This window comes from Chelmon rostratus, chromosome 10 (genome assembly GCF_017976325.1).
Source record: "Chelmon rostratus isolate fCheRos1 chromosome 10, fCheRos1.pri, whole genome shotgun sequence".
Taxonomy (NCBI): Eukaryota; Metazoa; Chordata; class Actinopteri; order Chaetodontiformes; family Chaetodontidae; genus Chelmon; species Chelmon rostratus.
In genome coordinates this window covers 28,311,374-28,336,161 of record NC_055667.1, presented here as the reverse complement: position 1 = coordinate 28,336,161, position 24,788 = coordinate 28,311,374, and the positions used below count along the sequence as shown (strand labels likewise).

General features: G+C 45.8%; 1 protein-coding gene across 1 annotated transcript in view; it reads left to right on the top strand.

Moving 5' to 3' along the window:
* Positions 1–5,227: 5,227 nt before the first annotated feature.
* Positions 5,228–24,788, top strand: part of lama5 (laminin, alpha 5) — a 90,923-nt gene continuing 71,362 nt past the window's right edge. Inside the window, exons 1-2 of the mRNA XM_041945610.1 lie at positions 5,228–5,696; positions 10,981–11,133. Coding sequence (XP_041801544.1) covers positions 5,391–5,696; positions 10,981–11,133 — 459 coding nt within the window. The 5' untranslated portion in view covers positions 5,228–5,390. The remainder of the gene's footprint in view (positions 5,697–10,980; positions 11,134–24,788) is intronic.

The following is a 24,788-nucleotide window of genomic DNA, read 5'->3' as shown; positions in this document are numbered from 1 at the left end:
CAGGAGGTTTGGAGCTGCAGAGCTGCCTCCACCTTCCACCTGCACTAATGTGGACGATGTGAAAGCTCTGCTAACTCATCAGATTACATCCTGTTCACACTCAATCAGCACAAAGTCAATGTATTTACTGTCTGAGCTCATCAGCTTCATTGATTTCTGTAAATATCTGCTGATTCTGGATCTGATGCAGCAACACGTTTCAAACACGTTGTGACAGGAGCAACTAAAGACTGGGAAAGATGTGGAACGCTCCAAAAACACCTGTTTGGATCATTCCACAGGTAAACAGGCTGATTGGTAACAGGTGAGAGCATCATGCTTGAAAGGCTCAGTGGTTCACAGCGAGGATCGAGCGACATGATTGGATGAAGAGATTAATACCTGGACTCAGGAACACTTCAGGAAACTGTTTGATTGTCGATGATTGAGAACAACATCCTGTTCTCATGTAGAGTCCCAGCTGTTCTGGATCTGGGTTGTACATTCTCACTAAACCAGCTAAATATTCTGCCACATCTCTTCTCTCTGGTTTCCTTCCACACTTCGACCAACATGAGCCCCCATTCTTCTCAGTGAAGACGCTCAGACCCAAATCAAATACACGTGCACAGTCCTGCCTTGGTAGATTATTTTGTAACATGATAACTGATAAATTGTAACATCCCGTCTGATGATCTTATTAAATATGATGCATAGCTGGAGATTAAACGAGGCCAGCAGTATATACAGTACTCATGTAAAGCTCAATCTTAAACATTTAACAACTTTTCTTTATTCTGTTGATAATACTTACCAGTGTGTAAGATTTAGGAGGATCTATTGGAAGAAATGTAATATAATATTCAAAAGTATGTTTCATGAATCTATAATCTCAGAAAATGAAGAATCTTTGTGTTTTTTTAGGGTCCACCGTGTTGTACCGCCATGTTTCTACAGCAGCCCAGAACTGACAAACTAAACGGTGGCATTAGCGAGTGCCTTTCCTGCTTTTTGAAGTTTCATGGCCTCTGTAGGCCCTCCTGCAGGCTTGGAAAGGGGGGGGGGGAGACGAAGGGTATTCAGTTGGTCGCAGTCTGCATCCTCAGTGTTGATGCCAATGAATCCGACACACTGGACCTCTAAGTGAAGAATCTGAACACTTGACCAGCTGAGTGTGAATACCATGTGCTCAAACGCTAATGTGTGCGTGTGCACGTGTTAGTGTGTTCAGTTAGAGGCGCAGTTAGCAGTCGCCACGACAACAATTGGCCTATCCCTCACTTCTCCTTTGGTCTCCTTGGTAACCAGGAAGTAGATTAGTTATAGAGTTCAGAATCAGACACAGAGCGGGAGGATTAGTGAGGTGAAACGAGGAGCCCCCTCTCTCCTCCTCTCTCCTTATTTGTCTCTGTCTCCTCATACTCCTCTTCCTCGTTTTCTCTTTTTATTTTTTGTGGGGAGACGACAGGACTCTCTCTGTTCTTCTTTGCTCTCTGCTTCTGTTCTTCTCTCTTAATTTCTCCTCTTCTTCTGCGTCATTGATCGGTCTTATCTTATATATTATTCAGAGTCTTCATCTCTCACATTGGTCAGCTGCTCTCCTTCATCTCTCAATGATGTGCTCAAGAGCTAATTTTAACCAGATAACAGCAGATTATTAAAACCTGAGTAATTATATCATTGTAATAACTATCATAAAAGTTTCAAAGTTCATAAAGTTTGCTTGCATTACATTTATATTTGGAGTTCAATAAATATTTCAACATTTAGAGTACAATGAGGGGATGGATGACAGGTGTGTGCATTAGTGGCAGAGCTAGAGCCTTAGCTTAGCATAAAGACTGGAGGCAGGGGGAAACAGCTAGCCTGGCTAGCTGAGAGCCTCCTTCATCATTCAGATTTCTGTGCTCATGAGTACTGAGTAACACTCCTGGCAGTAATAACCTTCCTCTCGTCTGCATCTGTGTCGTGTGTCAGCACATCACAAAACTAAGCTGTGTTGTGCTTCACACGAGGAAAACTGAACACATAGTTTTCATGTGAAGAATATTTTCAGAGTTGTCTTCAGCTCTTCGTGGGACCTCTTGCTCTGTATTTTAGTGCAGCCGGTTTCACCGTGCAGGTGTTGGCATTTCGATGTTTTGACATTTTCAAGCCTAAATGAAATAATCTAGAGTTAATTAATGGTGAAATTCCTGGAAGTTGGTAAGTTGCAGCCCTAAACGAGAGCACACAACCCCAGAGCGTCTGTGGTGTCTGTGGTGTCTGTGGTGTGACCTGTGAGCCGACAAACAGCCTGTGGAATGTTCTAGTGTGTCAGTGAATGAAACTCTGCAGCATTAACACACTGCCTCGAGTCTCCTTTAAACTACAGGAGGTCACTGACCCCTGCCTCTGTGTGTGTGTGTGTGCGTGTGTGTGTGTGTGTGTGTGTGTGTGTGGCAGGCAGCAGTCCACAGGTCAGAGTTCAGCATGTGTTAGACAGACGATGGAGGAAGTTGGTGTGTGAGGTTTGTGCTCTCCTGACGGTGTAGACGACACACAAACATGGCAGCTATTTCACCTGACACCTTCTGTCTCCTCTTCCTCCCTGCAGCTCCCACAGCGATGTCTCTGATGGAAACATCCTTTCTCACTAAAAGGCCTGTAAATATCACTTTGACTCACCTGAACAGATGGTGTGTGTGTGTGTGTGTGTGTGTGCGTGCGTGTGCGTGTGTGTGTGTGTGTGTGTGTGTGCGTGCGTGTGCGTGTGTGTGTGTGTGTGTGTGTGTGTGTGTGCGTGCGTGTGCGTGTGTGTGTGTGCGTGTGCGTGTGTGTGGTGGTTCCTGTAGCTTGATTAGATGTTGCTGCTCCAGAGTCACAGAGAGCAGACACACAGCTGCTCAGGTGTTCGCAGAGTCGATGAGCTTTAGCTCCAAAAATACTCGTCTGTGTATGAAGTGGAAGACACCATGACGCTGGTGGTGACACTGGTGGTAGATATATAAATGTACAGTAAATTTACTGTTATCCGTTACACTCAGCTTACTTTATTACTTTAATCTGAATACATTTTCATGCATAGTATTCAACATGTTCTATACGTTTCTTGAGATCAAATTGGTAATTAAACATTTTTGTGCCACTGAGCCTCTGCCGGCCTCTTCTTGTCTTACTTCTGGAAAACAGTCCTTCATTTCCCAGAGTACCTGGGTTCAGCGAAGACTGCCTGAACTTGTCATATTCTGAGCAACGTCGTGTTTGTTGCCGTTCAGTTGTGGAAATTTATTAAAGGTGGAAAATATGTCATTACTGAACAAACAGTCACCGAGCCCTGAAGACACTCGGACCAGGACCCTTTAATCCATCCTGGAAGTTCGGCCGGTTCTCTGCTGGAGGAAGAACAGACACCGAACAAGACAATGGACTTCGAAGAGCAGCGAACATCAGAAACAACTCGTCTTCATTTGTGTTTGTGTTGCCTGAGTGACAAATGAGCTGAACAACAGCCGACCTCACTCATCGTCTCAGACACCGGAGACGAAGAGAAACAAACTGAGAGAGAACAACGTCTTCAGGAGGACGACAGCAGCTCCCGCTGGATTCAAGCTGAAGACAGTGGAGAGGAAGAGTCTCATCCTCAGTGGAAGGACGGAGCCTCTTCTTCTGTGACATGAACCGTTAGTGTGTGTTGAGTGGACACACTGTCTTGCTCTCTGTCTCCCACACACTCACACTGAGCCGCACACTGACCGACGGCAGCAGCAGGAGGACAAAAGTCTGTATGTGGGGGCCTGACAGCTCCAGGGGACAGAGACGAGACTACAGAGGGACAGAGAGAGAGGAGGACAGATTGGAAGCACAGAAGAAGAATGGCCGGCTGCCTCCACAAAATGCCCTGAACAAACCTTTACTGTGTAGCTGTGGTGCTAACAACCTCGAACTGTCAGCAGAACCAGCAGGAACTGTGGAACGTGCAGGTTCTTCTCCTCCAGCAGAGCTGCAGAGGTCAAACCTGAAGTGAGACACTGCGAGTGATCGCTGTTTCCAGGAGACACGATGAATGATGAACACTCACTCGTCCCACCAGAAGAATCTTTGACTTCAGTCCATCGTGAGTCAAACACCATGGCAACAACACGCGTGTCCTTTTTTTAAACTGTCCCCTGGAAACGGTTTCTGTTGTCGTCTGTGCTGCTCGCAGCATCTGTGCTTGCTTGTGTTTTCTAATGTTGGAGCATGTTTTTGAACATGTTTTTTTATTTGCTTGTGTTTTGTCTGTTTTCTGAAGTTGCAACGTGTTGAACGAATCAGTATAATCAACATTTGACAAAATAATTTAACTTAAGGTCCATTTACGAGGTTTATTGGCTGCTGGTCAGTCAGCTTTGAGTTAAAATCAATTATTCCTGAAGGCCAAGAATGAATTTTTAGGCTCAGTATTTATTGATATCCAGGCAGAAATCACTGAAGTGGTCGTCATAGCAAACAATTTGTGTCTCAGTTGGCAGTTTGGTTGAATTAAAACTAAAATGGTGACATATTTCCACACATTATGTATTTAAAATGATTAAAAGCAGCAGAATTCAGTGTTTTATGTTCTTAGTCTTCAAAGTGTATCAGGAGGAAGTGAAAGAAAAGGGCCCCTGCTGCAGGTGATTTCACATTCCTGTCCTCCCCTCTGTGCTTCCCGGGCTGCGGATCGACCTGATGGTTGTTTGTGGACAGCACCTGTCTGTGCTCGTGTTTGTCTGAGAGGCGGTCGGGATGCTCACGCTCCGTCTGGGGGGGTTTCATTCCCCAGTTGTTGTCTAACAAATGGGTGAAATGCAGGAATGTCAAATTAATGAGAGACGAAATGTTTTCTAACACTCACAGGATGGAGTGATGGGGAGGAAGAGAGGAAACAGGAAAAGAAAAGAAAGAAAGAAGGGAAAGAGGATGAATGAGAATAAACATGAGAGAAATGGGAGAAAGAAGCACAGACAAAGCAAAGCTGAAAGGGAGAAGTGAGTGAGGACACAAGGAGAGGAGGAAAGAGATGAAACAGACTTCAGATCAGATCAACCAGTGGACCCAAACTTTCCATTAAGATCCCTTTTTAATTAACTGATGATGATGTGACTTTCCGTTCAGACACCGAGCAGTGGTAAGCTGTGCCCTCCTCCAACCACTGGGGACGGGCCAGCAGAGAGAGGGGAGGGCTGGGGGGTGGCTGCGGAGTGAGTTGGAGTAGGCGCCTGGTGGAGCGACAGAGACGGAGAGAGGACACAAACCTCGACGCACCGCACGACTCCGTCCTCTTTCTTCTTCATCTCCCTCACGTTTCCCTGCTAATGCTCCTGTCCTATCGAACTTAACTGTCTCTGTACTTCAGCTGATTTACTCCTCAAACTCTGCCTCCGACCGGATCGAGCGAACAGGTGGAGATGATGGCGAGCGGTCCGGCGCCGCTCCGTGCTGCGCTCTGCCCGGCTCGGCGCACCCGGCCGCGGGTCGCGCTGCTGCTGTGGCCGCTGCTGCTGACATGCTGCCGCTCCGTGTGGGCGCAGGAGCTGCCGACCAACGGGGTGAACGGATACAGCCTGCACCCGCCCTACTTCAACCTGGCCGAGGGCACCAAGATCACCGCCACGGCGACGTGCGGGGAGGAGGACACCGGCAGGACCGTGCACGACCTCTACTGCAAGCTGGTCGGAGGCCCGGTGTCCGGGGACCCGAGCCAGACCATCCAGGTGAGCAGAACGGAACTTTAGAAAAGTCTGATTCCTACTGATGTTGCTCATTAGTGAGATTTAATTGACTGGAGTTTAAATGTGAGGAAATCCTTCTTATTTATTCTCACACAGTGAGATCAAATTACAGTTTTATCTCCAATAATACTTTGTAATATAACATTCATGCTGGTTTTTCTATGGAGTCAGAGCTGTGCGGTGCTCTGCACTGACTTTAACGCAGTTAAGTACATTTTCATCTTCCACAGCCATGTTTATAAGACTTACATGATCTTACAGGGGGGGCTTCTAACGCATCTGTCATGCAAATAATTCAGTTTTTTATCTGTAATACTCCTTCAGTCCTCCAGGGGCGTGTTGGCGCTGCATGCTCAATTACTAAATTTAGTGTTTTAGTGTTTTTTAACTGCATTTTTGCGTTGTTTGACTGTACCTGTGGTATTCTTGTAGGCTCCAAGTGTGTCTGTGGTGCTTCAGGCTTACAGAGACTAATTTCCCTAAAGTATGTCTGTATGGTAGCAGTTAACACTCAGGTTGCATTCCTGTAATATTTGACTAATAATGAGCCTGATCTCATCTCAGCCTATCTTTTGCATTTGTAGCATGTTTGATATAGCAATAATTTCATAGATCAATAATCTGTATTATTGCATCAGTCTACTTTAAGGAATTACTTGTAGCAGATTTAGTAGTAATATTTGTATCTCCTCCTCATCACTGTGATCTTCACATCATAGCACATCCCATGCAGTCACTGTAGACTGGTGTTCTCTGTCACCAGACTGCATGTTTCATTCCAGTTTTGTTTCGTTAGGTTTTATACGGATGCCTACCCACACTTCACTGCATCCAGGGTACAGAGTCGAACAGAGGGGGTCAGCAGTGTGCTCCAATCTCCAACTGTTCTGCCAAGTCATCATTTCATGCACTGCTTCCTTTGTAGGACTTGGCAACGCTTAAACAGGCCACTTATATAAGGACAGCTCGTGGTGAGGTTTTCACGCCGTGCTCTGCGTGCGCCTCAGACGAGTTTTTAATGTGATGATGAGTTTGTAAAAACCAACAGTGGACTGATTTGTGTGTTTGACAATTAGGCCTCCAGGTATCAGCCGTTAACACACAAAGGATTATTGCAGTTTCATTGGTGAACCATTAAAGCGACCCTCTGGGTGGTAACGTGCAGGCTCATTGCCCTCTCTTGCCCACCTGTTCTCCACATTCCTCACGGCGACTGACCCGTGTCGTCCAATCAGACGGAGTTTATCCGCTCTGCTGCAGCGAGGTTATCGAGCGCTGCTTCCTCTGCTGATGTCCGTTGTTGCTCTAAGACAGAAACGATCTGAGAAATCTGTCGTGTCATTTCTGTTTATGCTCATGTTTACAGTTTAGAAGACGAGAGACGTGCGTTCTCATAAAAAATATAAAGAGCTGAAACATGAAGAAAGAGCTCGAGATCCATCATCAGAGGTAGAGAATGAACAGCACTGAGAACGAAGCCAACAAGACACAAAAACATATTCCCAGAGGCGTGATTGACAGAAAACAAATATCTTAAAACGTTCCCAAAAACATTTTTCCACCTGGAATGGAGGAAAGAAGTAATGATATATTTAACTGAGTAACTCCCGGTCCCTGTTTGGTTGAAGTGGAGACGTTGGTGCGCAGTTAGTTCAGGAAATCTCCAAAATGAACCCAAGAAATCTGGTCATTAGCTCCAGGAACGGTGCATTATGTGTTCGGGATAAGAGGTTTAGCCCACTTTGCTGGGCTATTGTGGCTTGGTCCACTTGTTGGGTTACTGCACCCCCTGAACAACACACACACACACACACACACACACACACGCACACATTTTTCTGTGTTGAGGTTAATCCTGTTTTGATTTGACAGCAAGACGTGAGAGTGTTTTCATTAATTTAAAACAGCAGGAGGAGGACTGCTCTGTGTGTGTGTGTGTGTGTGTGTGTGTGTGTGTGTGTGTGTGTGTAAACACCTACCTTGTCAGACCAGTGGTCCTCATGGGGACCAGAGCCCAGTTTTAATGAAGCATAATGTCATTCTTGCAGTCCTGGTCCAGGTTAAGGGAAGGTCTGACTGAGTTTAAGTTAAGGGAAGGTCAGACTGAGTTTAAGTTAAGGGAAGGTCTGACTGAGTTTAAGTTAAGGGAAGGTCTGGCTGAGTTTAAGTTAAGGGAAGGTCTGACTGAGTTTAAGTTAAGGGAAGGTCTGGCTGAGTTTAAGTTAAGGGAAGGTCTGACTGAGTTTAAGTTAAGGGAAGGTCTGGCTGAGTTTAAGTTAAGGGAAGGTCTGACTGAGTTTAAATTAAGGGAAGGTTTGACTGAGTTTAAGTTAAGGGAAGGTCTGGCTGAGTTTAAGTTAAGGGAAGGTCTGGCTGAGTTTAAGTTAAGGGAAGGTCTGACTGAGTTTAAGTTAAGGGAAGGTCTGGCTGAGTTTAAGTTAAGGGAAGGTCTGACTGAGTTTAAGTTAAGGGAAGGTCTGGCTGAGTTTAAGTTAAGGGAAGGTCTGGCTGAGTTTAAGTTAAGGGTGGGGTTAGGCATGATTTGGGGTTACAGGGTTATGAAGTTAATGTAATGACTTGTAGCCATGCAGGGATGGGGGGAACATGCAAACCCAGCATCTTCTCCTATGAGGTGACAGTTTGAACCCCTGAGCCCAAACATGAGCCTCAACAAGAGCTATATGATAAAAACCTCACATGTAGTAAATATCCTCTCTGTTATATAAAACTGTTGGAGCTATGAGAGCCGTGTAAAGCTGCAGAGGTGACAGACAGCCATATCTGATGACTGCTCGATGACCTAGAACTGCTCTAACAGGTGTCAGTGAACTAGATTTCCTCTGGATGTGGTGAGGAGGTCGAACTGCTGAATTCAGCTTTGTTTTGGATGAAGACATTGATGCAGCTGTTAAAGAGACAGTCATGTTCACCCACAGAGCACAGTTACAGGTGATTGGACACTTGTGTCTTTGGGAATTGCAGTTTCATGAAGCTTTAGGAAAAAAAGAACAGCTGTGATGTAGAAAAGGGTGGAGGAGGTTTGAGCATGGCACCACGTTGTTTAAACGAGAGGAAAAGACAGAGCAGACACAGTGGCAGATGTTGACTGAGTAACTCTTCAGCTCTGCCCCGAGGACATGGATTCCTCTCTCAGAGACACATAGTTTTCTTCTTCACCTGAAGCAGGAGGCAGAGAAAGATGAAAAGCTTTGAATGAAGTGTGTGGAACAGAGTGAGAGAGGAGAATGTGCTCCACATGTTGGTTTCCAAGGTTGACGTTTGAGAGAGAGGAAGAAGAGAAAGAAGTAGTGTGACGTCCAGGCAGAAATACAGAAGCAGAGTGAGACCTCACTGCTCCAAACACCTGCTTTGCTCTTTGAGATGTGACCGTACCTGTTTAGGATGACTGCTGGTTACCTCCTGCGCTCAGCCGCTGATTGGAGGTGACTTCCTGTCGTCTCTAATGTTTTCAAGGTGTGTGAGCTGCTCTGTGCTCTCTATTTGACAGGTGACATGAGAGACATTAGTACTGAAGGAGATTATTAATTATTTGCAAATGCAGAGATAAAGAGAGAAAAGAGAAGAGATGAAAAGCAGTAAAAAGTCGTTTAGTTTTCTCGAGAACACATCTGCAGAGCCCAGCAGGTGCTGCTGAGGGGAACATTCAATAAACTGTCACCTCAAATCAGTAATTCATGATCTAAAAGTGCTGAATTTAAGATGATTATCAAAGATGACACAACGTGATCTGAAGTTTATCCACAAATCTCAATAAGGATGAAAATAAAACTAAAATAATGGTGTTAATTTGAGCAAGAATTAAATAACTGTTCCACTGTGGAGATAAATTATGACGCAAATGACCGATTTCATCTGAGAGGTTGATTGACAGAAGGACAACAGACGGGGGTGGGGACCTCTGACCTCAGTGACCTGCAGTGATTACATCTCCTAACTGGGCCTTTTGTTCAGGTCTACGCTTGTTTAGTTTATGCTAACGCTTACATAGCCAGCAGTGATCGGGTGAAACGCCCAGACAGCCAACCTGGATTAGCGGAGAATGAAGAGGCTTTAGAAACAAAGGGGGTGGAGGGACCACTTTAAGTGGACGTGTCCACCTCTGCTTATTAAAGCGTCCCACAGTGTTTTTGGATTTGGAACATGTTGGCCTACCTTCCAGGCAGACATTTCTTTCCATTCATCTCACTGTGGTGGACAAAATATTATCCATCCCAGTGAGCATCAGGGCTGCTTTTATTGGCATGTTAATGTCATATTGTCATCGTGTGGCACAGAGATGAATGGAAATCAATGGCTGCTTCGATCTAAAAATCCAAAGCACTGTGGTATGAGTTGGGAAAAGGTGGGGAGAATCGTGAAGTGTGTGTTGGTTGTTGTCAGGTAGGTTTACAGAGTTTACAGCCAGTCTCAAAGTGTTAGTGACTAGAGAATATAAGTAGACTTTACTAGCATGTTGCCCATTGGCTAGCCTTGTTCTTTTTTAGGGTACATAAGAATTTAAACTCGTGTTCTTGGCGTTTGCTGTAAATAAGCTGTTTTATAGATGTAGTGTTGATGCTTATGTTGGAAAAGTGCTTTATATTTATTTACCAGTGGATTAGTGTTGTGACAGAGTGTGAATGTGGTGCACCGTGCTGTCAGATAAGACTGCTAATTGTGCAAGTTTAGCACCAAACAGTCTAAAACTAAAGTAACTAAACACATTAAAGCCTACTAGCAGAAATGCAATACGAGCTGGAGCCTCAGTGTTTCAGTCACCTGAGTGGAGTCCCCTCTGTTGGAACATCAGAAACTTGACCCGGGTCGCTTCAGGGACCAACAGTTGTGAAAGAAATCCCTGCTTTTCAAACATCCTGCTGCTGTTTGTGGTTAGAAAGGCTGGACTGTAACTGCAGGGTCAAATCCCACATTAACCGGTGTGTGTTATTCACTGACATCCCGTCCACGTGTCTCAGAGCGACATCCTGAAGTGCAGTCTGCACGGCAGGTCTGTGCATACGAGCACAAAGCAAAGCGTGAAATGTGTTTTCATGAAGATTTAGATATACTGACAGAGTCTAAAGACGACAGCAGAAGCCTCACTGATTGGCTCCTCTTCACCTGTTGAGGTTACCTCAGCGGACCCTGCTGGTCAAACCCTGCCGACACTCTCATTCTCAGCTTTTGTGCGTCCTCTGAGGTTTGATCTAATATCTAACATCGAAGCACGATACAAAGACAGCACATCTGTGTCTCTGCTTCTCAGGGCCAGTACTGCGACATCTGCACCCAGGGCGACAGCGACCGCGCCCATCCCATCACCAACGCCATCGACGGGACGGAGCGATGGTGGCAGAGCCCGCCCCTGTCCCGCAGCGCCGAGTACAACGAGGTGAACGTCACCCTGGACCTCGGACAGGTAAGACTCGTTTAATACACGAACCGAAGCACAAACACCTGCGCTGTGTCAGCACATGTTCATGGTGGAGCACCGTTGTCGTGTTCGTTTGTGGCGTGCCACGATGTTTAGGAGACATCCTGTCTCTGTATTCTGCTTTTAAAAGTGGGTTCGAGAGTTTCTCATTGTTTTCTCTTAGTGAAGGTTCACGATTTGAAAAGCAGGCGACAAAAGGAGGAGATGGTAGTATTTGGACCGTGTAGCCTTTAGCCTGTAAGCTAACTGGTTTTGATTGCTCTCGTGGTTCTCGATGTTTTTCCCTGTTAGATTCTCACAAGCTCTGAAATGTCGCCGGGCTTCGCTGAGCTGTTTCTTCTCTGGTCTTCTTTTGCTGGGGCTGCATCTACATGTGCTTCAGAGTCCTGGTTTCCATAATATTCAGGTGTAACATGAAAAATGTGGTTATTCATGTGCTTGTATAGATAATCACAACAGTATCCAGGTTTCTCATCAGGTGTGTCAGCCCCTCGGAGCCGGTTCAGGAGCCTGGCTCAGGTGTTCTCATGCCACAGCGTCCTGGTTTCTGTCAGAGTACTTGACTTTCAGCCAAAGCGAGTCACAGACGCTGTTAAACTCTTCCTCACAGTGATGAAGCGTTCGGCTTTGCCCTCTCTCTGAATGAATGTAAAGTCAATTTGAGTCCGTTAACTGGTTAGTAGCAAACCTCAGTGATGAATCAGCCCCCCCAGAGTTCAGTGACCCACAGGAGAAACCACACAGCTCACTCCTCAGTCTGAGTACATGTGGAGATGTTCTTCAGACTGACACACACACACAGAGGAGCTTCACTCTGTGTGTGTGTGTGTGTGTGTGTGTGTGTGTTAACCTTTTTGTGTTTTGAACGTCGCTCTTGAGCAACCTTTTATGTTTCTGAATGTGATCTTTTGTGCCAGGCTCTCCTGCTCGAGTGCCCTCCTCATTCATCGGTGCTGAGACATTCAGTGTGTGTGTGTGTGTGTGTGTGTGTGTGTGTGTGTGTGTGTGTGTGTGTGAGCGTGCGCGTGTGCATACTTGTGTCCTTGATAAGTGTGTTTTCTGTCCTGGCATTCGGTTTCTCCTTCCCTCCTCCATGTATCGTTGCTTTCTGTCCTTCCTCCCTCTCTGTCTGTGCTGAAGGTCTCAATAGAGAAGCTGTGTGTGCGTGCGTGCGTGCGTGTGTGTGTGTGTGTGTGTGTGTGTGTGTGTGTGTGTGTGTGTGTGTGTGTGTGTGTGTAGCTTGTAAAAGTCTTTATAAGCCTGTTTACCTTGTGGCAGTAATAATAAAAAAAGGCTAAAAGTACAAAGTACAAATACCTGGTGTCCACCTCGACAGTAAAGTGGACTGGTCCACCAACACTGATGCTGCACAGGAGGGGCCAAAGTCCTCTCCATCTACTGAGAAGACTGATGTCCTTTGGAGTGTGTAGGACACTGTTGAAAACCTTTCATGACCTCGCTTGAAGGCCCCCCTGGCTGCACGTATAGTTTACATATTTTTATAGTTCTTTGTATAAAATCTACATATTTATAGTCAGTTTTTATTTTCTATTTTGTATTTCTCTTGTATTCCTACTGCTGTTACTGCTGCTTTGGTACAGCTGATAGAGAGACAGAGGACAGAGAGACAGACAGAGAGACAGAGGACAGGGAGAGAGACAGACAGAGAGACAGAGGACAGGGAGACAGAGGACAGGGAGAGAGAGACAGAGGACAGAGAGAGACAGAGGACAGAGAGAGAGAGGACAGAGAGACAGAGGACAGGGAGACAGACGACAGGGAGACGGGGGACAGAGAGAGGGAGACAGAGGACAGAGAGAGAGAGGACAGAGAGAGAGAGGACAGAGAGACAGAGGACAGGGAGACAGACGACAGGGAGACGGAGGACAGAAAGAGAGAGAGAGAGACAGGACAGGGAGACAGACGACAGGGAGACAGACGACAGCGAGAGAGACAGGGAGAGAGACAGAGGACAGAGAGACAGACGACAGAGAGACAGACGACAGAGAGACAGAGACAGAGGACAGCGAGAGAGACAGGGAGAGAGACAGAGGACAGAGAGACAGAGGACAGAAAGAGAGAGAGACAGACAGAGACAGACAGACAGAGACAGAGTCTCTTGTTACCAGTTGCAGTTCTGTCTTGAAAAAATGTAGTGTGTGTGTGTGTGTGTGTGTGTGTGAGAGAGAGAGCTCTACACTTGTTCCCCACCCCCCCACACACACACCTAACCCCCACCTCTCCCTGAATGAAAGAGAAAGAGAGGGAGAGATTGGAATGTCAGTTAACCTGTCTCAACCCGCAGAGGGGAAGGCTTGTTAAATTACCCCAAACTCCCTCCCCCCCCTCCCTCCTCACTGTGTCTCTCTCTCTGTCTGTCTCTGTCTCTCACTGTGTCTCTCTCTCTATCTGTCTCTCTCTGTCTGTCTCTCTCTATCTGTCTCTCTCTCTCTCTCAGTGTCTCTCTCTCACTGTGTCTCTCTCTCTGTCTCTCTCTGTCTGTCTCTCTCTATCTGTCTCTCTCTCTGTCTCTTATTGTCTCTCTCTCTCAGTGTTTCTCGCTAATAAGTAAGTAAGTAAGTGCTCTGATGTCTGTGGGCTAGCAGCCGACCCACTTAGCTTAGCATGAATACTGGAAACATTGACACAGATTAGCGTTAGACTTTCCACCTGTGAACTACACACCTGTTGGAATGTGTTCATTACTGAGCTTTAGAGACGTTGGTGGGTGGATGTTTCACCTTTGGATGGACCCAAGCTAGCTGTTTCCAGTGTTTGTGCTAAGCTAAGCTAGTCAGCTGCTAGTGCATCATTCAGCTCATCTAACTCTCAGGAGTCAGTCTGCATTTAGCACAGTTAGCATATGTGGACACCATTGTCGACGTACTTTTCTGAACTTCCTGTCTGGGGCTGATCTTCATGGTTTTGGGCGAAGCCCCCCAGCTGTAATGTGTTTAAACTGATCACGTCATGGCTGATACCTGTTTGGCTTAATAAGGCCAGCATCGGGCCAGTGGTCGAATCAGTGCACGCCATCCAACAGATGAGCGGTCCTAACCTCCCAGCGTCAGTGTTGGACCTCACTGGTGCTCTTGTGTCTGAATGAGCTCAGTCCATCCCAACATGTGGTGGAAAGCAGTTCTAGCAGCATGTTGAAGCCCATGGGTGCAGAACTGATGCTCAGCAATCACATGTAGTGTAATGTGGTGTGTGTGTGTCCACATACTTTTGGCCTGCATCAGTCTGCACATCTCTCTGAGGTGTTATCAGATGAGCGTAAGTTCAGAGGGTGAAAAAATGAGCAAACGTGTGGATTCACACAGAGCAGGTTGGCCTCTCCTGCTGTAAATACACTGCACAGTATCAGTGTGTCAGTGTTACTGCAGCAGGTGTACCAAGCACAGCCTGCACCGCCCAGCACTCACCTCATCGACACATCACTGGAGTCTGAAGAAGGAGAGCCTCTCTGCTCTCTGTGGGATCTTCAGGGTCTCGACACAGTTTGATTAAAAACCTTTTCATCTCCCTCCCCTTTTTCTACCATCTGTTTGGATCAAATATGTGTCAGACTTTTAAGTAAGGAGCACAAGTTCTCACACAGCTCCTCCCCCTCCTCTTCCTCTCCTCCTCCTTTCTCTCTATATCTGCACCCCCCCATCCTGCCTATCGCTTTCAGATAACTCACAGCCCAGTATAGACCTTTTCTATCTCCTCTGCCTTCCTATCTTCCTTCTTCTGACGTCTCCTGCTCTCATTGCTCTTCATCGCTCCTTGTTCTCCTCCTCGTCCTCAGATAAAGGGGTTTAGGAACAGTTTCTGGAGAGATGTGTTGTCTCAGTTTGAAATGCACTGAAACACGTTGAAACGATCTCACCTCATTATTCCTCGTATGTACAGTCGATGTATTCGTACCCGCCGGCCTCCTGCTCTGTTCCTCACTGAGGAAGGCAGAGCAGGAGGGGGGAGAGGGATGGAAGAGGAATGACAGCTACCTGATGAAGTGGAGGAAGAATATGAATCATCCAATGAGGTCATACGCAGTTCAGCACCGTTCACCGTTGAGTCGTCAGCCTCGGTGGGCTGAGTGATCTAAGTGCAGTGAAACGCTGGTGTGTGCTTTCTGTGCCCGGATGTGTGTCTACGAGCAGTTTCATTCCTCAGGTGTGTGATAGTGGAAGGATTCTTTAATGACAGGTAAAGGGGGAGGGGAGGGGAGGGATGGAGGGGATGTAGAGGAGAGGAGATGAAAAAACAAGGAGACCAGGAACATGAAAGGAAGGAGGTAGAAATCCAGTTTGAAGGCCAAGTGAAGCAAAATTCCCTGGAAGAGAGGAGGAGGACGGGAGGGGGGGCGAGACCATTAAAAAAAGAGGTGGGCGGGAAGGAGGCTTTGCAGATAAAAACGGAGGTGAAGAAGAGGAAGGAGGGTGAGGGCATGGAAAGAGGAGGAGGAGGAGATGACAGAGGGAAAGAAGAGGGGATGTTTGTTTCTGCAGCCTGTTATTAGAGCACAATACAGGCTTTTTGCACTTACAGCATGTAAAAGATTCAGCAGCAGCCGACGAGGGCTGCAAATAACCATACTGATCAATCTGCAGGATAGTTTCTCAGGTCATTGATCCACCGTTGATGTTTAAAGAAAAGTGAAGGAATGTCACTCACAACGTCTAAGAGTCCAGGATCAGTTAGCTTGTCTGGTCTCAGTGACGGTCCAGAACCTGAAGATGTTCAGTTGACTGTTACACATGACGAAGAAAAACTGTACATCACGTTTCAGAAGGTCTTCATAGACAGATTCAGATGTTTCTTCATTTCCTGCTGCGTCGGCAGGTTTCCCTACAGGACGAACAGATACGCAGCTCCATTGTTAGCCGCGCCTGAGAGCGAGCGTGGTGCCAGCTGCTCCCGATTCACTGCTTCCTGCTATTGATGTGGTTTGAGCCTCAGCGTTACCTCGAGCGTGGCCGGGGGCTCTGGGCTGCAGGGTGGAGGTTTGTATCTGGGAGAGTTCCAGCAGTTTCTGACACGCTTTCTGGGAGTAAAGCTGAGCTCACATCAGCTCTCTGTTTAATATCTGTAGTTTGATGTCAGGTTGACATCAGTTAAACCGTCAGTGGACAAAACGGGTCCATGTGAGCAACAGCTCCTGAACCAGCCTGAGCTTCTGAAGGTCATGACACACAGACTGACAGTCAGCCGCTGCCGGGACAGATCATCAGATTTCTGTTTAGCCGAGGTTCACCTTATTCCTCCACCAGCAGAATGTACGACTGATGGAACCAGTGCAGAGCCGCTTTGAACAGCTCGGTGTAGCCTTTCATCAGACGTCAGTCTCTGTTTGAGCATGAAGCAAACAGTTCAGATGGACTGTGACCATGATGCTGGCCTGTTTGAGCAGATTCACACTGGACTGACGCCTCTGGGCTGGTTTCTTTGTTCTGTCCTTCCATCATGTTTTTGGATCATCAATACGGACCAACCAGTCGTTTCAGTTCACATACTGTCCTCACCAACCAGTTGGTGAGGACAGTATGTGGCGTTGCTGGTCAGCTGGTCTCATGCATGCTGTTTGATTCGTTTGTGAAATCGGTTTTAGTCGCGTTGGCCTTAAAGAATACTACGACTGTACATATTCATAAGACAAATAGAAGAAGTCTTCAAGGAGTCCAATCACAGGTTAGCAACAGCACCAGTGTCTTTGTGATGTATATCCTGTGAACAAGGCCAGCAGCAGTCAATAATGCATGACAAGTTCAGTTCTACAACAAACAAACTGTGATGCAATAAAGCAGAATCTAAACTAACACCAGGAAATGACTCCCTAACACAAGGGCTTGTGGGTACCAGCAGCTGGACTCAGGAGGCTGAGCCCAACAACAGACTGTACCATTAATGACAACATGTAGGGGAGCACAAGTAGCCTGACATCACCTCAGTGTGTTCTGTGTTGACACAGGTCTGTGTGTCTGTCTCTCTCTTGATTATCTTTTTGTTCTGGGCTGTTGGCTCAGATCAAACATGACATTTAGAGACATGAAGACACCATCCTGGATTTAAAGTAATCCACAGTCTGATCGATGATGAGGACGCATCGTGTGTGCAGCAGCTGCAGGTCATCCAACAGACACAGCAACATGAACATTGTCAGCTTTATGGAGGATTTATGTGTTATCATCATCATTAAGCCTTCAAAAAAAGTGATGCATGACTGGGGGGACAGTTCTCCTCTCTCTGTAGCTGTTGTCCACAATGACTCAGTCGACCACAAGCCACATCTTTTAATAGTGGCCCCCTTTCTATTTCTTAATTTACATCATTTTGGCTGACGGTCAACAGTTGCAGTCATTCATTCCTCCGTCCACTCGCCTGTTCTCGTCTGTGACTCTTATTTCTGTCATCATGGAGTCATCATCGGCCTTCGTCTTCCTGTTTTTCTGTCCTCCTCGTTCAGGGTTAAACGTTGCCTCTGAAACTGTGTCCCCTCACACAAACACACAAACGCTGATACGCAGTGCACATTTTTCAGTCATTCATTATGTGTACTGGGCAGGAAAATGAGCAAAGAGGGGGACAAAAAGAGGTGGAGAGAGGGAGCGAGGGACGAATGTGACCTTAATAGGAGTGATTCAGCTCTGAGTGAAGAGACAGAAAGAGGCAAAAAGGCTGAAGCTGATGTCACATCTACACCAGAATAAAGGAGGGATGATGGATGAGTGGAGGCAGGGAGGAAAGGAGCAGGGCCTGATATTTCGGGTGTTTTCTAGCTGCCTGCTTCTGTGTGTTGTTGATGTTGGCGCTCAGTTTCTCATTGACTCATGACGAAGAACGAGAAAATGAATGAAGAGAGGAAGTGGATGGAAGTGTGGCTGTAGGAATTACTGCAGGGAGTAAAACAAGAAGGAAGAAGCAAGTGAATGAGAGAGAAATTGTAGGGAGGAGGAGGAGGAGGAGGAGAAGGAGGAGGAGGAGGACAGGAAGGGCAGAGAGAAGTGGAGAAGGACTCCAGCTGGGAACGACAGAAAAAGAAACCATTCATACTCGATCTTTGATAGAAATGTCAAATGGTCTGTGTGTGTGTGTGTGTGTGTGTGTGTGTGTGTGTGTGTGCCATTATCAAAGCAGAGGAAGTGATTATAAGAGGGCACCTCCCACTCTTCTTGCTGCCCTTCAGTGGTTCTGTGTGTGTGTGTGTGTGTGTGTGCGTGTGCGTGTGCGTGTGCGTGTGTGTGTGTGTGTGTGTGTGTGTGTGTGTGTGTGTGTCACTCTCATCCATGATGTCTGTTCCAGCCTGTTGATCTGTCACAGGTCAAAGGTCATTGTCAGGCTCTTCAATTCTTAACTTCCTGCTGCTTTGAACTCTCTGACCCTCCACTGACTGTGTGTCCACCAGCTCAACCCACAAAACACACTCAGACACACACACACGAACACACACACACACACACACACACACACACGCACGCACACACACCTTCGCTCTGTTGTGTACCATCGATGATCAAATGAATCATCTTCACATATCATGGCCGTGTTCTCGCTTCTAAAACCTCTCTTCTCTTTTTAATGATTTCTGAACTTTGGGTTTTGGACTGCTGGTCAGACTGTGTGAAGACGTGACCATGTGATCTGGGGATCAGAGTGCAGCTGGATTTTTGTCATGTTTTCTGACATTTCAGAGATTATAAAGATTTATAGAACAGGTTAGTCAATGATGTAAAGTGATATTATATAATTTTCAACCCTGTTCTGTGTAATTTTGATATTTTAATATGAAAATATTGAAACTATTGATTTTGAACTGTTTAAAGAAATGTGAAGATATCACCTGAACCTCTGGGAAATTAGAATGGCCCTTTTTACCATTTCTGACGTTTTGTAGACTAAATGATTAACTAATCAAAGTTTAATGAGTAATGAAAACAGATGTTGGACGCAGCCTTTGTCCTCGTCAGACGTGTCCCAGATGTCTCTAAATGTGGCTCTGGTGATCGGATCCTCTGGCTTCATTCAAATCAGCTCAGAGCTGTTGACTCGATCCCAAAAGACTCTTTTTAATGCTGAACGGGACGTTTGTGTTGAACAACAGAGGAACCAGGTTTTACTGAAGCCCTCTGCGATCTGGTTCAGACATGTTGACTCTGTTCTCCAGCCTGAGCGACCCCTAACATCCATTCAGCTCGGGCCCATTGTCTTGCGGTGTTTGCTCGCCCTCACAGCCTCCTTTTGATGCGGCAGTGGTCCCGAGCCCTCCCAATGACTTAGCATTCAGAGGACTTCTCAATGGGCCCTTTATCACACCATTGTGTCAGCGAGAGTGTTCGGCCCATTCAGAAACACTGAGAACAAACATGGAGGAAACAGTAGTGAACAGCCAATGAAGTGTCTTAGATCCTTCATGGGGAGACGGGGGAAATGGGTTTCAGTGGGGAATTAATTAAAAAGGAGATCAGATAAGTTAAGGTGCATGCAAACAGACGGCAGACCCTAACCCTCTCCATAAATCTAGTCCCTCATTCTGCAGTTCACAGGGAGCGAGATGTCCTCCTGCAGGAGTCTTTTTAAGGACATGTGGTCCAAGAACGCAGACACGTTCAGGCAAAGCTCAAACGGACTCATCAGCTCAGTGTTTGTTATTCAGAGGATGTTCAGTTCTGTCAAGGTCTGTGTGAGCTGTTGACACATTCTCAGACAGCAAACCATGCTAGACCAGCGTCCTTCACACAAGCACGCCTTTAACCCACTTTGACTCTGGTGGAGTCAAGATGAGCACGCTTGGGTTGTTGTGAAGTTCAGCTGATGTCTGATTCAGGTCCAGATGCTTCAGTGACAGATGACAAAAAATAGACATTTAAAAGCCAACACATCACATGAAAATCATCACGAGTAGAAAGGATTAAAAAAAGATGTGCCAAGAACGTGTTCAGTCAAGAGATGTGCTAAGCTAGGCTAAATACATCCGGCATGTGTTCAGCCTAGCTTAGCACAAACACTGGAAACAGGGAGAACAGCTAGCCTCTATCAAAAGAGGGAAAAACCTCCCTCCGTCAGCTCAGAAATAATTTTGGTTACATGCTACGTCCCGTTAGCTTGCAGCTGGTCACCAGTACACCCAGTATTAGTACGATGACAGAACTCGTGAGAGTCACTGGGACCAGCTGTTAATGAAATGCTGTTAGCAAACTGTACATCACCCCAAAACGCCTCTTTTGTTGTTTCCAAATGTGAATTTACACGTCGACATGCATGTTGATGGTGCAATGCTAACTAATGCTAACGCTTCCCCTACGCTTTATGCTAAGCTAGGCTGAACACATTCGTCACTGTGCTCTTTCCTGAACCCAGAAAAAAGAAACTCAAGAAAAGACTCATTTTATAAATGAAAAAGATAAACATGTGGTATCAACCTCAAAGTCCCGTCCACGTCGTCGACGTCCAGCTGCAGTGTGTGATGAGCGTGTGCAGCGTCCTCCCCAGACAGAAAAACACTTTCTGTGCCAGGAAGTACACCAGTGACTTTGAGCAGTTTTCTTCCTGCTCTGCCAAACCAGACTAAGAATAGACGGATGCTAATGTCTGCCCGCTATCACACAACGAGCTCATTTAGAGCGGCAGAAGAACTGGAGTGAGACGGGCCGGGTTCAGCCGGGTCCTCAGCAGTTCACCGGCCCGAGGAGAAGCAGAACCTCCAAACCAGGCTCGTTAAAGTAGGCTGGAACACGTGAGGCGTTTTTGTGTCCACGTCAAAACTGAATAAACCTGCAGGTGTTTTTGCATCTTAGTCTATGGTCCAGCTTTTCCTCGTCTCTGCTGCTGCAGTCGCTTCATTTCTTCTTGTCTTTTTAGCCACATTAGCGACATGATTGTAGTGAGGAGTCCTCCAGCTCCCATCAGCCTCAGCTGCACCTGCTGCTAATTAGCAAATGCTAACGTACCAAGAAGCTGAAATAAGTTAGCAAGACTCAACATTTCCCTGCTGAACAGACTGTTACCGTCGTTATAAACATGTTAGCATTCTAACATTAGCATTTAAATCAAAACAACACTGTGCCGAAGTGCAGCCTCAGACAGCTGCTAGCATGGCCGTTAAGTCTGATTAATTAATATGGACCAGATTTCTTATTTGGCTGGTTTTTTTATTAAGTTTATGAGTAAAGAGTCAGTAAGTGGACTTAAAGTCCAGTAAAGGAAGGTTTTAAGTTATTTTCCACAGGTTTCAGGTTGTTTTGAGTTGAAGTGGCAAAACTGCAAAAGAAATAGCGACATTTTCAGTACAAATTAAGACTTCATCCACCATGGAGAGCGTTTCTGAAAAGATTGTCTTCAGCGTTAAAATGTCCCTGCTCAGTGTGGATTGATGGCCTGATCGTAGGAAGACATGCATCTTCAAATCATTCACATCAGGCTGTTGAGCTCAGCAAGATTTTCTGAATAAATGAACAATACATGAAAGAAATAGTTCAGTATGTCATTATCGTAAACTTGATTCGTCTCTCCAGCGCTGTGTTAAAGTCAGGCTGTTTCACTTAACAGCATTTTCCATGAAGGGAAGAACGGCAGGTCCACAAATGATCAAATGTGAAGAAACGGGGGGAAAGCGACAGAGTGTGAGGAGGAGGACAAAGAGGCAGGTCTGCTCTCCTTAATGTGACAGTAAATATTGGTTTTCAGCGGGTCAACTCCAGCAGACTGTTTGAGTTTCTCTGCTTTTCTTTGCTGGTGATTGAAATGAAGGAGCGGGGGAGGAAAGAAAGGGCGAGCGGAGGAAGTATAGGTCACTAAGTTAAAGTTCATCTCACGTTTCTAATGATTAACACAAGTGGAAGTTTCCCAGTGTTCATGTCAAACACCATGAATACAGGTGTTCGTGTCTGAATCACATACTTTCAGGGGTTTCAGTGTCGGCTCAACATCTCGGGGATCAAACCTGTGACTTTTTTTGGGTCACAGGAGTTTTAGTGAGAGAAAACAGGCCTAAAAGCTGGGTTCAACCTGTGTGTCTTACAGTGTACAGTGGCCTGAGAAGCAGCAGGTCTCTCTGAATAAGGAAGCTGCCTGTAGAGAGTGGGGGTGTCTGGAGTTTGGTAAACCAACATACCTGCTGAGTTCACCTGGTTTTGGACTGTGGAACAAAACTGGAGGACTTAATTAAACTGAAAGAAGTGAAAGATCTGATGGCTCCAACATGAGCTCAAATAACCAGAGATGAACCACTTAATCCTTTGTTTTTCCTGACGTAGCTGGTAGTTTTAAAAGTGTCTGATCCATTAACATCGCCTTGATATTAATTAGTTTGAACTCTCCTTGATTAAAACAATACAGCATGTTTGTTCTGTTTAAAACAGTACACAGTGTCTGTCAGCTTCTCGTGTACAACCAAGAAAAAGCCCCACGATGATTAATAATAATGATAACTAGAAAATTCCCCCTGGGAAATTTTGAAAGGGACACGGGGTGTGTTGGAGCCGACAAAATTATCTACGTTTTAAAGTTTGAATGAAGTCTCTAGGACAAAGTATGGCCGAGCAGCGGACAATTGAAAAAGGCTGAAATTTGAGGAAATTTCCCCATTCATTTCTTATACGCAGTTGTTTGCGTCTTACGTCGGCCTTCGATGGTCATAGCTCGAAAACCGTAAGAGATATCAAAATGTGCCGAGGGTCATTTTGAGCCGACAAAATTATCTACGTTTTAAAGTTTGAATGAAGTCTCTAGGAGAAACTATGGCGAAGCAGCGGACAATTGAAAAAGGCTGCAATTTGAGAAAACGGCAGATATCAGAGGTAGTCAGTCCCTGATTAATGAATTGCTCTCAGCTGTGTTTCTGTGGCTTTCTCCTTGTCTGTCTCTGTTGATCACCTCAGCTGTCTGTGTCTGCTTCTCTCCTCTGCTTCATGTCTCTGTTAACATGAATTAATGAACTGAATCAATAAACATGAATGGAGCTAATGCTAACGGAGCTAGCAGAGCTAACACTAACGGAGCTAACAGCTAACCGCGCTAATAGAGCTAACGGCGCTAACGCTAACAGAGCTAACTGTGCTAACAGAGCTAACGGTGCTAACAGAGCTAACAGAGCTAACGGCGTTAACAAGGGGGCGGGGGGATGGGGTTTTCATTATGCATTTGTCTGTGTGTGTGTGTGTTTATGTATCTGTCATTGTGTGTGACTGCGTATGTGTGTGTCTTCGTCTGTTTGTGTGTGTGTGTCTGCTTGAACTACACAAGCAGCCCAACCAGCTCCTACATGGAGATGTGTCTGGTATATGTGTGTCTGAATGTGTGTGTGTGTGTGTGCGTGTGTGCGTGTGTAACTTCTGCCCCACCTGCTGATAATTACCTCTGCACCTCTCCCACTGTTTACCTGTTCCTGTTCAGTTTTGACGTGCTGTTTTTAATCACTTTTTTGCTGTTGGTTAGCCCTTTTTGTGTGACTACTGTCTCAACCTCTTTGGCAAAGAGCTTTCTGAAGCTGAGTTTAACTGCTTGTTGGACAGAGATTGTTTTCAAACAATGCCCTTGTTTTGACTGAGCTCGTTAAGATAATCATTCTCAGGCTTGTTGTCCTGCAGATGTGTGTGCGTGGGTTATTGACCGGTGTGTGTGTAAATGACAGTTGCACCTGTTAAACTCCTCCCTTGAAAAGCGGCTTTTTCGCTGTCGGTTTCTTCCGAACAACTTGCGATTGTGACAAAACCGTAGCTGCTATCAAAAAACCGATTACACTGTGAGATGCGGACAGGTCTGGGCCAGATGTACGTGTGTATTATGTCCAAATATTCTTTAGAAAAATGACTAAATGGTCGATTTAAAAAGACACTGTCCGGCAGGCTGCGACTCAGAGAACAGGAGTTTGTATTGTATGCAGTGAGATTTGGGTTCGGCGAACCTCCTGAACTAAATCCTCTGGTGAGAGAACCGTACCTCCTATCAGAGTGTACTATAGATCACTGGACTCCCGAGACCTTCCTGAGTCCGAATATCATCTCGTTTTATTCCTGAGACAACAACTTTTGTTTTTATGGCGATCTAAAGACAGGAGGCATTTCTGCTTTTCTCACAAAACAGCTCTGAATTTTAACATGGGACTTAATGGGAGAGCAGGAGGGAGCTGGCTGCACAAAAAGTCTCACTATTTAAATTCAGTAAGTCTCTCGGTTTTTTCGAGGACATCACACGAAAGAGGACAAGTTTGTCTACAAAATGATCCCAAAATTATGCGTGTAGAGTGTAATTTGTGGCCGTAGCGACGAGAAAAAGAGAAGATTTTCCGATCATTTTTAGACTCTGTGCCACTCTAGCACGCACTCTAGCACGAACATTCCGTGCAATACACACCCATTATAATCTCAAAATTTCCCTCAAAACGATCACTGTCATTGAACAGTGACTGATCAAAAACTATACGACCAATCAAAATGTGGATGAACACACCAATAGACCAGACTTGGGTCTACATTTTAAAGTTTAAATGAAGTCTCTCGGTGAATGTATGCCTGAGCTACAGACGTTTGCAAAACTCCAATTTCAATCTTTTTTTTTTCGCCCGTCCCATTCATTCTTATGGGAAATAAATTTGAGAAAAGTAATAGCACACCGATCCCGATCAAACCGCACGTTTTGATATATAATTTGCGAGGGTT